The 14,689-nt window shown below is 43.5% G+C and overlaps 1 protein-coding gene across 5 annotated transcripts in view; it reads right to left on the reverse strand.

The window, feature by feature from the left end:
• The window catches only part of GRAMD1B (GRAM domain containing 1B), a 392,941-nt gene that overhangs the window by 165,672 nt on the left and 212,580 nt on the right, over nucleotides 1-14,689 (reverse strand). For all 5 annotated transcript variants that reach the window (XM_073603510.1, XM_073603511.1, XM_073603514.1 and 2 more), the window contains one exon: nucleotides 13,199-13,409. In XM_073603510.1, coding sequence (XP_073459611.1) covers nucleotides 13,199-13,409 — 211 coding nt within the window. The remainder of the gene's footprint in view (nucleotides 1-13,198; nucleotides 13,410-14,689) is intronic.

Below are 14,689 nucleotides of genomic sequence, written 5' to 3' on the forward strand. Positions count from 1 at the left end.
TTTCAGTCTGCCTGAAACCCAGACACAAGATTTAAAACCCAGACTGTCTGGGTGAATCCTGTACAGGTGGAAGCCCTAATGTTAGTGCAAATTAAAAAAAAGTATGGAGGGACAGTACTCAGAGTCTTATCAAATAGTTTAATTGTGCAGTGTACAAAAAGTGAACAGAAGCAAGTCAGGAGTGTACTTCTTAGTAAACTTTACATAAACTGGCCTAGAAAGGTCGGCTCCAGCAAACTGAAGGTTGATAAGTGGTTCAGCCTAAACATGACTGCTTCTAAAAGAAAAACCTACTGAAAGAAATATATAAGTTACCATGGCGGACTTCCCTCTGAAAATGCTAGCTACCTGAATGTCATTCTAACCCGCTTTAATCATTTATGAGTTACTGACCTAAAAGAAAAGAAGTGTACAGCAAGGGACGTCAGAACTCCCAATCTGCTTACTTGTTCCGAATCAGTGACTCAGAGAACCGAAATCAAAGGATCAGATGGACAGTCAGGCAACCAGCATTTTCAAAACAAGAAGTCAACAAAAAAGTCGTTTCCATTTATGTCTCAGCACAGGTTTCCTCTAAGCAGTTTATCCACCATGAATACACTGTGTATAATAGAGTGCATAAAAGAAATAGATCACAGCAGTGTGAGCAAGGATGGGGATCATGCACATAAGAACCTGTAAGTTTTTTAAGTTTTTTTTTTTTTTTTAAATCCTCCACTTTACATCAGGGCCAGTGAAAGATAAAAAAACAGTTTCATAAATTTGCCAGCAGAGGGAGCCCTTATTTTCAGAACATACAGTTTGTAGAAAATACTAGAAGTAAAGTTTGAAATACAGTACACCCTAAATCTCCACATAATATCAAAAAAAAAAAAAAAAAAACACACCTTTGGGAAACATTCCTTTAGCATTCCTTGGATCTTGCTGGCAGGACTGCGACGTCAACCTTTCCAATGCTGAAGGTCAGTTTAGTTTCCACTTTTTTTCCAATGCGCGTTTTATTATTGTTTTTTACTCCCACAAAAGCTATGGCTCAAAAACGCTCAAACGCGAATCGCCAAGTTTTTCAGCGTTTTTAAGCTTTTATCAGAGCTACAGTGTTTTTACAGCTGAAAAACTGCTCTTAAAACCCACTAGTCGGCTGGAAGTTGGAGATACTTAATCCAAGGATCCCAAATTCAGTCAAACTTAGCAGTCTTATTTTGCAAGATACTGACCAGCTTTTTGTTGAGCATGATCCAGGTCAGTTTATTTTTTATAATCACTAGATCTACCACTGGTTTCCTCTATACCGATTTTTGCCGCAAGAAACATGAAGTGGATTAAAGTTTGAACATTCGTGGGAGCATCAACGACGGGCTCGTTGAGAAGAGCCACCTTAGGGTTTTTAAATATATTCACCATTTTAGAATTGATCAGGGAGTGTACTCTAATCCAAAACCAGCAAACCTTGGCACAGGTCCCCCATATGTGGAACATTGTACCAGGTTGACCACATCCCCAAAAACACAGAAAGGAAACCCCATGGTACATTTTCGAGAGGCGGTATGGCACCAGGCATCATCTAGAAAGCCCCCTATATCCTCCCTCCACCAGGGCTGTGTTCATGATACTCTTATATGTACGAGGGGACCACTTCCCCCAGTCACTCAAATCAATCTCCTCCCCTAAGTCCCGCTCCCAAGCCTGCACATAAGGTAACTTCGCAGAAGGATAAATAAACAATTTGTACAGCATTGGAGATGGCCCCCTCTGGGCCTCCCCCTAAAACATCTAGAAACAAAAGCAGTGCACGTAGTAATATCAGCTGTAGATCTCTGCAAATAATGCATAAAAATGTTGGATCTGCTGCAAACGGAAATGCTCAGATGGAGGCACCTTCAACAGCTGCACAAAGTAGGAGACCGGGCAGATTCTTTTATGGTCAAGAAAATCACCTATTCTATACAGGCCCTTATCAATCCACCACTGGAATTCCTGTCGAGGTGGGAAAGCCAGGTTGTGGAACAGAGGGGCGACCGGAGTGTGTGGACGTATCCCAGACCTGTATAGAGTGTGATAAAGAGGGGCAAAGGTTCGAAGGATGCTGCCGAAATGGGATTCACATCAAAAGGTCAATGGAGAGAGGTCTGCAAGCCTGCTCCTCTAGGGCCACCCACTCCGGTCTGCATGGGGAGGAATATATCTGAGCCAACTTGGCCACCTGCACTGCTCTATAGTATTGTTTAAGGTCTGGGACTCCCAGCCCCCCAAGCTCACGCAAAGTATACAGCGTGCGCCAGGCCAATCTACGCCCCCCCCCCCCCCCCCCCCAGGGCCCCAAATAGAACATGAAAATAGTAAAGGCTCCTCCTGGGGAGCACTACCATTTCGATCAAAGCTATTCTACCCATTCAGGAGAGACCACCAGGAGACCATTGTTACAACTCCTGCAGAAACTGAGAAAAAAGTTGTGAATAATTGCATCAATTGAGTGTTGCCAAAGAAGGGGTCAATTTAATGCCAAGGTAGGGGATGGCATTTGACTGCCATGCAAAACTATAATGCCCCCAGAGACTCCGTAAGACATCCCCATCCAGGTTCACAGTCAGGGCTTCTGACTTTTCCCAATTGACAACTAAGCTGGAAATGTTTCCCAAGTGCTGGAGGAGATCCAGAACTGACGGCAGGGAAGTATGCGAGGAGGACAAACAGAGGAGCAGATCATCTGCAAACAGTGTACATTTTTGTTGTCTACCCCCACTGTTAATACCTAATATATCTGGATTGGCACGGATTGCCACAGCCAGTTGGCTTGATGGCAATGACAAAAAGAATAGGGGAAAGAGGACACAGAGAAGTAACCTCGTAGGCATTTCTGGGCCAAGGGGTTGCTATAAAGTGCCCGTAAAAATAACAGGAATTGAGGGCCAAAATTCCACCTATGCAGTATTCTAAAGAGATAGTACCATGAGATACTATGAAATGCTTTCCATATATCAAGGGAAAGCAGCATACCCTTTCTCACGCCCCACTTATCCCAGGAGGTTTGAAGTATCGAAATCAAGTCTATGGCTTGCCGTATTTGATCCGAAGCCCGATGGCCTGGTATGAAACCAGTCTAATCTACATGAATATAATTAGCAATAAACTGGTTCAATTGAGTGGCAGAAATTTTTGCCAATAATTTGAGGTCACAATTAATTAGCGAGATCGGCCTATAATTGCCCACCTCGCTTACTGATTCCATTTCATTTGATCATCCTCCCTGAAATTCGTTTTTGCAGGTTGGGGTGTCTGTGTACAGTGCCTTGAAAAAGTATTCATACCCCTTGAAATGTTCCACATTTTGTCATGTTACAACCAAAAATTTAAATGTATTTTATTGGGATTTTATGTTATAGACCAATACAAAGTGGCACAAAATTGTGAAGTGGAAGGAAAATGATAAATGGTTTTTAATTTTTTTTTTTACAAATAAATATCTGAAAAGTGTGGCGTGCATTTGTATTCAGCCCCCTTTACTGTATAAATAAAACGGTTCTGTGAAGCCCACAGGGGTTTGTAGAGAACTTTACTGAACAAACAACATCGTGAAGGCCAAGGAACACACCAGACAGGTCATGGATAAAGTTGTGGAGAAGCAGGGTTAGATTATAAAAAAGTATTCCTAGCTTTGAACATCTCACGGAGCTCTGTTCAATCCATCATCTGAAAATGGAGAGAGTATGGCACAACTGCAAACCTACCATAACATGGCCGTCCACCTAAACTGACAGGCTGGCAAGGAGAGCATTAATCAGAAAAGCAGCCAAGCGGTCCATGGTAACTCCAGAGGAGCTGCAGAGATCCACAGCTCAGGTGGGAGAATCTGTCCACAGGACAACTATTAGTCGTGCTCTCCACAAATCTGACCATTATGGAAGAGTGGCAAGAAGAAAGCCATTGTTGAATAAAGCCATAAGAAGTCCCATTTGCAGGAAGCCATGTGGGGGACACAGCATACATGTGGAAGAAGGTGCTCTGGTCAGATGAGACCAAAATTGACCTTTTTGCCCTAAAAGCAAAACACTGTGTATGGAGTAAAACTAACACTGCACATCACCCAGAACACATCATCCCCACTGTGAAACATGGTGGTGGCAGCATCATGTTGTGGGGATGCTTTTCTTCAGCAGGGACGGGGAAGCTGGTCAGAATTGATAGGAAGATGGATGGAGCCAAATACAGGGCAACATTAGAAGAAAACCTGTTAGAGTCTGCAAAAGACTTGAGACTGGGGTGGAGATTCACCTTCCAGCAGGACAACAACCCTAAACATACAGCCAGAGCTACAATGGAATGGTTTAGATCAAAGCATATTCATGTGTTAGAATGGCCCAGTCACAGTCCAGACCTAAACCCAATTGAGAATCTGTGGCAAGACTTGAAAATTGCTGTTCACAGACGCTCTCCATCTGACAGAGCTTGAGCCATTTTGCAGAAAAGAATGGGCAACAATGTCCCTCTCTAGATGTGCAAAGCTGGTAGAGACATCCCCAAAAAGATTTGCAGATGTAATTGCAGTGAAAGGCGGTTCTCGGTTCTACAAAGTATTGACTCGGGGGGGGGGGGGGTGCCGGTGCCATACAAATGCACGCCACACTTTTTCAGATATTTATTTGTAAAAAAATTTGAAAACCATTTATCATTTTCCTTCCACTTCACAATTATGTGTCACTTTGTGTGTGGTCTATCACATAAAATCCCAATAAAATAAATTTCAAGGGGTATGAATACTTTTTCAAGGCACTGTATATGTGTGACATGGCTCTCTGAAAGGCATGGGTTATAGGGCTATATAAATTCATTAAAGGAAGTGCCAGATAAAGTGAGTGAAAACACAAAACATTTTGCACATCCCTTTTCAGTGAGAAACAGATAACAGATCTATTTTAGGCCAGGTTCTCGGTTATAAAACACTGTATGTGAGAATGATAACCCTCCTGCTGTAGGAAGAATGTCTGCATACAATCAACACACCAACTTGTGAGTTGCCTCAATGTCCTATTTTCTGCAATAATAACGTGCAGATTATTAGCTGACTGACCTCTCTAAAGATCTATAGAACATCTCCTTGTTCTAACCACTGCAGACTGATACATATTTTACACATCACCGATAACTGGGAACAAGGACTTGGCTCACAGCTGGAAGTCTTAGGACTACCGCTTCCTGATCATAACTTGACCACCAGAAACTTTGTTACAAGTTCCAAGGAAACATCATAAGAATGTTTCAAAATTTCCACTGAATCACACAGAAAAAAAAAAAAAAAAAAAACAATCTGATAAGATCCCTTTAATGATGTGAAGCCTGGTTATATGTATGCTTTACTTAAAAGAGTAGTATGTTTTGGTTTGTTTTTTTCCCCCATCATACTTACCTAGATGGATGCAGCATTGGTCCCCGCCACCTCTGCCCCGACATCGGCGGTGTTCGATTGCTCGGTTCTCTCACCTCCCCGAGCAGAGAGTCAATCAGCATCTCTCCTCTCTGCTCCTCCTCACTCACTGGAGCGCTGAGCTGTGGAGGGGCGGGGAGCGGCCGTCTCAGGTTCTCAGCGGCTCACTGAGAGGCTGAGCCGAACCTCAGTCCTTTGTCGGGATGACGCGGTGCCTGGACTGATTCCTGTGACGTCAGCAGAGAGCGAACTCCATCCACTCTCTGCTCAAAAACGGGTCACAGGAGTGCAAAATCGATTGCACTCCTGAGACCCTTAGGAGAAGCCGAGCCAAACGAGCCCAGGCTGGACGACTTCTTTAAAGCCCATTGTTGATGGTGCGCATAGGATTGGGACTTTATAGCAGTACTCTAAACACTGGAGGTGCTTTATGTGTTATTGTGATAAAATTGGGAAATGTTGGTGAGCCCAACAAAACAACAGTATAAAACCAAGAATGGGGAAAGGAGAGACAACTAAAACTGAAAATAGGAATCCATGAATATGCTGCAGAGTATGATAAATGGAAGCGTGGTCTGTACTAAAGAGTTCCACCAAAGGCCAAATCTGCAGTGCTGGATGGATAATCTGAATATAACAAGATGGAGTTGATTTATTAAAGGGATGCAATATAAGCGGTTTACTTACCAAAGTGAATGAGAAGCTATGTCCACTTAAATCATCCAATCAAATGTTGGCAAAGATTTTGTTTCTTTATAATCTCACTGGGTATTGAACAAAGTTTCACCTTATTTACTACGTTAAAGTGGAGTTCCACCCATTTAAAACTCAGCAGCTACAAAAAGTGTAGCTGCTGACTTTTAATAAATCGGACACGCACCTGTCCCACAGTCCAGCGATACGAGCGTATGAAGCCTCGTTCATTCCCCCTCCTCTCCGCCGGCATTCTAACTGTGGGCACCCGACTGTGGCTTCACAGCCGGGCACGCACTGCATGCCGTGAATGGCCGGGCAATCTTCTGGGACCTGTGACGTGTCACAGAAGATTGCAGGGAGGGAGGGGGAAGAGTTGATCTTCCTTCCGGCGACAGGGGAGGAAGTGGGTGCCTCTAAAAACAGGGTATCCGCTCGCTCCCCCCCAAAAAAAAAAAAAAAAAATTGGCTTTCTGCCCCAGTAGCCCATGGCTAGGTTTACTTCTGGATATATAAGCTGCACCTTGGGATTCTGTCCCAATATCCTACAGCTAGGTTTACTTCTGGATATATAGGCTGCACCTTGGCTTTCTGCCCCAGTAGCCCCTGGCTAGGTTAACTGCTAGATATATAGACTATACCTTGGCTAGGTTTACTACTGGATAGACTGTACATTGGCTTTCTGCCCCAGGAGCCCATGGCTAGGTTTACTGCTGAATATATAGTCTGCCTCAGGTTCAACCTTCTACTGCAGCAGACCATTTCTTCTTTTCCCACCAACAATGTCTTCATCTGCTTCCTCTAGCTCTGCTCACTGTCCGCCTTTTCTTGCATTCTGCTCCCCATATTCCTTCTCCTGTAGGGACCAGCAGCATCAGCCAGTAACTGAAACCCAGGCAAATGCCGCACCAGTCCTGTGCAGGTCAGGAAGTGAGGAGGACCATTTCAGGACAAACATACAGAGACATAATTTGTTACATTAATATTTTGCCTGCAGTGTACATTACAAGTGTGTTCACCCCTTAACACACACAGTATGCATGACAAACAGATGTTACAAAAAAAGAGGAACTATGATCATTCACCAGGATCGGGGACAATAAGAAGGATGTCCAAACATATCTACAGAGAACTCAAAGAAATCCCTTAGCATACATAGACAAACATCTCTTAGTGTTTATGGGCAGAGATGTGTTCTTCACTCATTTCCTCAGCAGTATCTCAACACTTGTCAGGTCACTAAAGTCACATTCAGTTGGACATTCTACAGGCAGCGATACAAAGTCACCCAAATAGAAGGGAGAGAACACTGCAGCCTGTGAAAAGAAATGACTGATACATACAGAATAGTAGTGAGCTGCTCTAGGAGAAGGTTACATGCGACATGTTCACTCTGAGCTCATCTCCTATTCTCTGCTGTTCAGTATAGCAAAATGCATTATATTAAAAACAAAAAAACAAAAAACACAAAAAAACCTAATGTTTTATGTTACAGTAAAGGCTCCCTTGTACTGCCAATTTGCTCCTAGCATTACATTACACATACAGCCAAAATCATATGTTAAAGCAAACAAGTCAGAAATCTGTAAACTGCCAGCGCCGTCTTGTTTTGGGGATAATTTACTAAAGCAGGGGTCTCCAAACTTTCTAAACAAAGGGCCAGTTTATTATCCTTCAGACTTTAGAGGGGCCAGACTGTGGCCAATAGGAGTAGAAAGTCCTGACGTTGCTAACAATGTGAGTGTAAGAGGCATAGTGCCCCATCATTGGTGTCAGTGGGAGGCATAGTGCCCCCATCATTGGTGTCAGTGGAAGGAATACTGCCCCCATCATTGGTGTCAGTGGAAGGAATACTGCCCCCATCATTGGTGTTAGTGGAAGGAATAGTGCCCCATCATTGGTGTTAGTGGAAGGAATAGTGCCCCATCATTGGTGTTAGTGGAAGGAATAGTGCCCCATCATTGGTGTTAGTGGAAGGAATAGTGCCCCATCATTGGTGTTAGTGGAAGGAATAGTGCCCCATCATTGGTGTTAGTGGAAGGAATAGTGCCCCATCATTGGCGTTCGTGGGAGGAATAGTGCCCCATCATTGGCGTTCGTGGGAGGAATAGTGCCCCATCCTTGGCATTCGTGGGAGGAAAACTGCTCCATCATTGGTGTCAATGGGAGGAATAGTGCCCCATCACTGGTGTCAGTGGGGAGGAAAAGTGCCCCATCATTGGTATCAGTGGGAGAAATAATGCCCCATCATTGGTATCAGTGGATGGAATAGTGTCCTATTATTGGTATCAGTGGGAGGAAAAGTGCTCCATCATTCGTGTCAGTGGCATTAATTATGCCCCATTGTTAATGCCAATGGGAGGAATAGTGCCCCAGGGCAAGCAAAGGGCCACATCCAGCCCCCAGGCCGCAGTTTGGAGACCACTGTACTAAAGGCAAATAAACAGTGTGCTTTGCAAGCACAGTTACACTCTGCAGGGGTATTTGCTCAGGAGCTTATTAATGAAAATAAAGCTTCACTTTGCAAAAAAGGTACCCAATCACATGCAAGGAAAATAAAAAAATAAAAAAAACAGCATTTTTGCTTGCACGGGATTGTATGGTGGAAGTCAGCAGAGCTTCCCCTCATTTAGTAAGCTCTGGCGCAAATGCCCCTGCAGAGTACATAGTCTATTTGCCTTTAGTAAATCAACCTCACTTGCTTCCATAACATGCAAAACCAGGCTGGGAAATGCGGCATACAAAGATTTATGCAGCAACAAAATCCTGGTATAATCTGCTATAAAGGTGCATCGAGCGATGATGTTCCAGGATCTCAAGGCTAGCAAACAGATATCACTTTACTGAAGTCAGGTAAGTGAGTAATGTATTTAATGAGTGGCAGTAGGTTCCTCTAGCTTGCACACTGTTCTCTGCCTTTACTGAACAAGGCCAAACATGCAATCTGCTAGATTACAGACTCAGTTCTGCTTCCTGCTTTACCTTTCTTTACACATTTAAGCAATAAAGCTGCTGCACCCCTTATCTGGCATGAATCTCTCTTGGTAATGTATTGTGCCAAATTCATGAAGTATACACTTTTGGGTCTGATGAATTGTGTGCCAAATTCAGGTGGTTCTAAAATGCGACACTTATACATTGTGTTGCAATGAATGTGCCAAATTCAAAAATAAAATACCAACAGTTTGCATCTTATAATGAAGCAAATTAAAGGCTCCTTTCACACTAGCTGACTCCAAAGTTACGTGATTTTCAGTGCAACTTTGGAGTCCGACTTTGTATTGACTTTGAAGAAGACTTCTACACTCTCTGGCATTGAAGTCAGATCAAAGTAGTGCAGGAACCTTTTCTGAAGTCGCAACGGCTCTCATAAAGATACATGACATTTCACATGTCCTGCGATTCTGGGTTTCACAAGTGGGATCAGACAGGGTCGGTGCTACCACTAGGCAAACTAGGCAGCCGCCTAGGGCGCCCGGTCACTGGTGTTCCTACTCTCTTCTCTCTGCAGCAAGCAACTTAGTCTCAGCATCAGCAGGCAGCCACCGCTCCGTTCGCACATAGTGTCAGAGGTGCAGCGGCAGCGGAGGACTGTGTCGGTGTCGACTCCTGAACGAACAGAAGCAAGCAAACAGGTGGGGTATACATGGGCAGGGCAAAGGGGGTGGAGTCAGGGGTGGATAGCAAAATTAGGTTTCTTCTAGGGTGTCAAAAATCCTTGCACCAGCCTTGGGCTCAGACAGATTTTGCAAAAGTGTCTCACATGCATTCTAAAAGTGGTGCAGCATGTGCCAAATTTAAGTATGCAAGTATTTAAGTAAGTGCATGAATTTGGCGTATTCTGTGCCACTTTTAAAACACACAGGGTTCAATTTCCGAAAAGCAAGTAGACTGTGCACTTTGCAAGTGCAGTTGCTTCAAAGCTTAATAAACTAGGTAAAACCTTTACTTTGCAAAGAATACCCAATCATGTGCAAGGAAAATTTAAAAAAACAAACAAAAAAACAGCATTTTGGTTTCCACATGATTGGATGAAGGAACTCAGCAGAGCTTCACCTTATTTATTAAGCTCTGGGGCAGCTGCGCTTGCAACGTGCACAGTCTATTTTCCTTTAGTAAACTAACCCAATAAGTCACTGTTGCAAAATCTGCCTGTGCCAGTCTTTAGGAGCTCCAGGGTCTGCCCCTTTGCAGACATGCCACAGTACCAATAATTCTTAACTACATCGCCACGCAACTTGAAACCGCGGATGCCAAAATGCAAGGTACCGCAGTACCATGCTTTATGGTGCAGCACGATTTATAAAATGGCGCGGGGACTGTTTTGCACGTTTTTAGGGCGGCCCATTGGAAAAAGCGTAGACCGTCAGTCGCACCTCTGTGCTGTAAATGGGGCCTTAAAGTGGTTGCAACCCCCCCCCCCCTTCATATAACCAGTGAAGTGACTGGCCTTAGGTGATACATAGAAATGAAACAAATCCTCCTGCAGCCTTCTCTTGTGTACAGCTGATCAAAAGAGCACAATAGTGATAAAAATCCTTCTGCATCTATGAGGAGTACAGAGGAGGGGGTGGAGAGCTGCAGGCACAGCTCTTATACAGTGTGTGAGAGATGACTGGAGGAAAGGGACACACCCGCCCCCCCTCCACATAGGGAGAGGAACGAAGGAATATGTAGAACTGTGTTGTGAATAGACAATCTGTGGGCTTATCTCCCTCCACGACACAAATTGTATCGCATGTGTCAGGGAAAACTTTTCAGAAGTAACACGTGCTGATAACAGAGGAACGAAGCACAAGAGAGAAACCACACTTAGAGCTTTGGAGAGAGATAAGTAAACACTACAGATACTGTATATGTGCTTCGCTCAGATTTCATGACTGAGGTTTACAGCCACTGTAATATTCAGTGGTTTAGTGAAGGAGATGAAGCCGTGATTACTACAAGAAGCCAATCATGTTCAAAAAATGTCCAGATTTTGACATTTTCCTGGCACACGACTGAATATTTAAAGTGAGTGTACTGTAGGTTCACCTTATTTTCCAACAATGACTTTTGAAAACTGAAAGTTCACTTTAAGTGAATAGCCTGTAAATCAGCCCCAGTAGGTCAGTACAAATGTCACCAACACAGATCTATGAAAAAAGGTCAAGGCTGATGCACATCAAAGCAAATACAAAACTGTGAACAGATAACGTATACATCTGGTTTCGTTTTTCTATTCCTCGGATACTCACATAAAGCTATAAGTTACAGTTCCTAAAAAAAAGTATTCACACCCCTTGAAATTTTCCACATTTTGTCATGTTACAACCAAAAACGTAAATGTATTTTATTGGGATTTTATGTGATGGACCAACACAAAGTGGCACATAATTGTGAAGTGGAAGAAAAATGATAAATGGTTTTAAAATTTTTTTTTTTTTTTTTACAAATAAATACGTTAAAAGTGTGGCGTACATTTGTATTCAGCCCCCTTTACTCTGATACCCCTAACTAAAATCTAGTGAAACCAATTGCCTTCAGAAGTCACCTGATTAGTAAATAGAGTCCACCTGTGTGTAATTTAATCTCAGTATAAATATAGCTGTTCTGTGAAGCTCTCAGAGGATTGTTAGAGAACCTTAGCGAACAAACAGCATCATGAAGGCCAAGGAACACACCAGACAGGTCAGGGATAAAGTTGTGGAGAAGTTTAAAGCAGGGTTAGGTTATAAAAAAATATCCCAAGCTTTGAACATCTCACGGAGCACTGTTCAATCCATCATCCGAAAATGGAAAGAATATGGCACAACTGCAAACCTACCAACACATGGCCGTCCACCTAAACTGACAGGCCGGGCAAGGAGAACATTCATCAGAGAAGCAGCCAAGAGGCCCATGGTAACTCTGGAGGAGCTGCAGAGATCCACAGCTCAGGTGGGAGAATCTGTCCACAGGACAACTATTAGTCGTGTTCTCCACAAATCTGTCCTTTATGGAAGAATGGCAAGAAGAAAGACATTTTTAAGTCCCGTTTGCAGTATACAAGAAGCCATGTGGGGGACACAGCAAACGTGGAAGAAGGTGCTCTGGTCAGATAAGACCAAAATTGAACTTTTTTGGCCTAAAAGCCAAACGCTATGTGTGGGGTAAAACTAACACTGCACATCACCCTGAACACACCATCCCCACCGTGAAACATGGTGGTGTCAGCATCATGTTGTGGGGATGCTTTTCTTCAGCAGGGACAGGGAAGATGGTCAGAGTTGATGGGAAGATGGATGGAGCCAAATACAGGGCAATCTTAGAAGAAAACCTGTTAGAGTCTGTAAAAGACTTGAGACTGGGGTGGAGGTTCACCTTCCAGCAGGACAACGACCCTAAACATACAGCCAGAGCTACAATGGAATGGTTTAGATCAAAGCATATTCATGTGTTAGAATGACCCAGTCAAAGTCCAGACCTTAATCCAATTGAGAATCTGTGGCAAGACTTGAAAATTGCTGTTCACAGACGCTCTCCATCCAATCTGACAGAGCTTGAGCTAATTTGCAAAGAAGAATGAGCAAAAATGTCCCTCTCTAGATGTGCAAAGCTGGTAGAGACATCCCCAAAAAGACTTGCATCTGTAATTGCAGTGAAAGGCGGTTCTACAAAGTATTGATTCAGGGGGGCTGAAAACAAATATACACCACACCTTTCACATATTTATTTGTAAAAAAAATTGAAAACCATTTATCATGTTCTTTCCACTTCACAATTATGTGCCACTTTGTGTTGGTCTATAACATAAAATCCCAATAAAATACAATTTACGTTTTTGGTTGTAACATGACAATATGTGGAAAATTTCAAGGGGTATGAATACTTTTTCAAGGCACTGTATTATACACATCTAATATTCTGTCAGGCAGAAGATTAGCAGGACAGACTTACCTGTAGTTATTCTTATTGTATTACCACATATGTTATTAATGTATGAATTTTATTGTAGCTTGTAATACTTAATAAAAATATTTGAAAGAGAAGATTAGCAGGACAGAGTATCTTCAATGTGGAAACATGGATAGGCCATTGTTTTAGCAAAAGCAGCCCCATTACCTTGGAATTTTTGCCCCCACTCCGTCCCGACTGAGATGACCCGCTCCGCTGGACCCCCGGCTCTGGGGTGGGAGGAGATTTGTCTGAAGAATGGTCCGAACTTTTTTCCACCATGGCCTCTCCTTCACTCTGCTGCGGTGTTGGAGAGCGGGAGCGTTTGCGCAGGACGGGAGAGCAGGCGGGCGAGCTTCGGTTCGAGTTACTTGCCGTGCTGGGGAAGCGAAAGAGAATGATTGGAAAAATGCAAAATCGACAATGACAGTAGCTATTCTGCTGTTCTAATGCTAAGGCCTAAAACAGAGAAAGCGTAAAAATAAAACTAAAGGATAGAAAAAGTGCAAAACACTCTTCAACTGATACTAAATCACCAAATGGGACCCAACTATAAAAAAAACAAAAAAACAAAAACTAAACAAGATTAAAAAATGACAGGGGTGAATGTGACAGCCAAGGTTGGCGATGGAGCCCAGGGCAAGTCACAGGGTCAGACAAACGAATTCATCTCAGGTGCACATACAAGAGGCCGGGATCTAACGACAAGCTAGCGGCAGGGGAATTGTACAGACCAGCAAACATGAGCTCAGTCCAAGTCACATTACAGCCAGCGCTAAGCGGGGGAGAGACGGCAAAGCTCTATAAAGCACAGTTCAAAAGGAAAGAAGGACATGCAGCAGGGGATGGTCATGATGGAGGGAACTCTAAACCAGAAAGACATACATCCTTGATTGTGGGCTGAAGAGGAGAGAAAATGAGACAGGTCAAGGAACACAAGATGTACACATAGAATTGTATAGGGTCACCAATACTGAGAACTCTCCTATGTGTATATAAAAAGAGACTTGTAGGGTATCTTCGTACCACATCCCGTCTCTAAAGAACAAAACGTGAAACTCATTTTTTTTCCAACCACCATGTATGGTCTCCACACCCTCTGCCCACACCGGGTCTGTACATGATCTTATCTCTCCTGTGAACTATCTACATTGCACAGACATATCCTGACCTGTCACGGGGCTCCTATGACCTTTGATTCAGCCAATTCCTATCTAATCCTGTCAGTGCTATCCGCTCCATTCTAACATCTGTAGAATGATCAGAAGCAGTGGACTCTCAGGAGGTGGAAAACACAAATGCTGGGAAATTTCTGCTGCTCTTATCTGGTTTAGTCCAACCTGCATCATGTGTGATAACACGGCGGGGGGGAGAAATTGTTTTTTGTTGGCTTTTACCATCCAACGGTCGTCACATAGCAAATTTACTGCTACAGGGAGCCCGTTCTGTGCAGAATCGTATACAGTGGAACCTTGGTTTACGAGTAACGCGGTTAACGAGCGATTTGAAACACGAGCAACTTTTTTTTTCTGACTTGGTTTGCGAGTGTTGTCTCGCAAAATGAGCAGAATTCAAGCTAACGAGGTGTGCAGTACCGCATTTGGCCAGAGGTGCGGGGGCGCCGGGGACACTCAGAATGGTTCAGAGCCGTTCGGAAAT

This window comes from Aquarana catesbeiana, linkage group LG10 (genome assembly GCF_042186555.1).
Source record: "Aquarana catesbeiana isolate 2022-GZ linkage group LG10, ASM4218655v1, whole genome shotgun sequence".
NCBI lineage: Eukaryota > Metazoa > Chordata > Amphibia > Anura > Ranidae > Aquarana > Aquarana catesbeiana.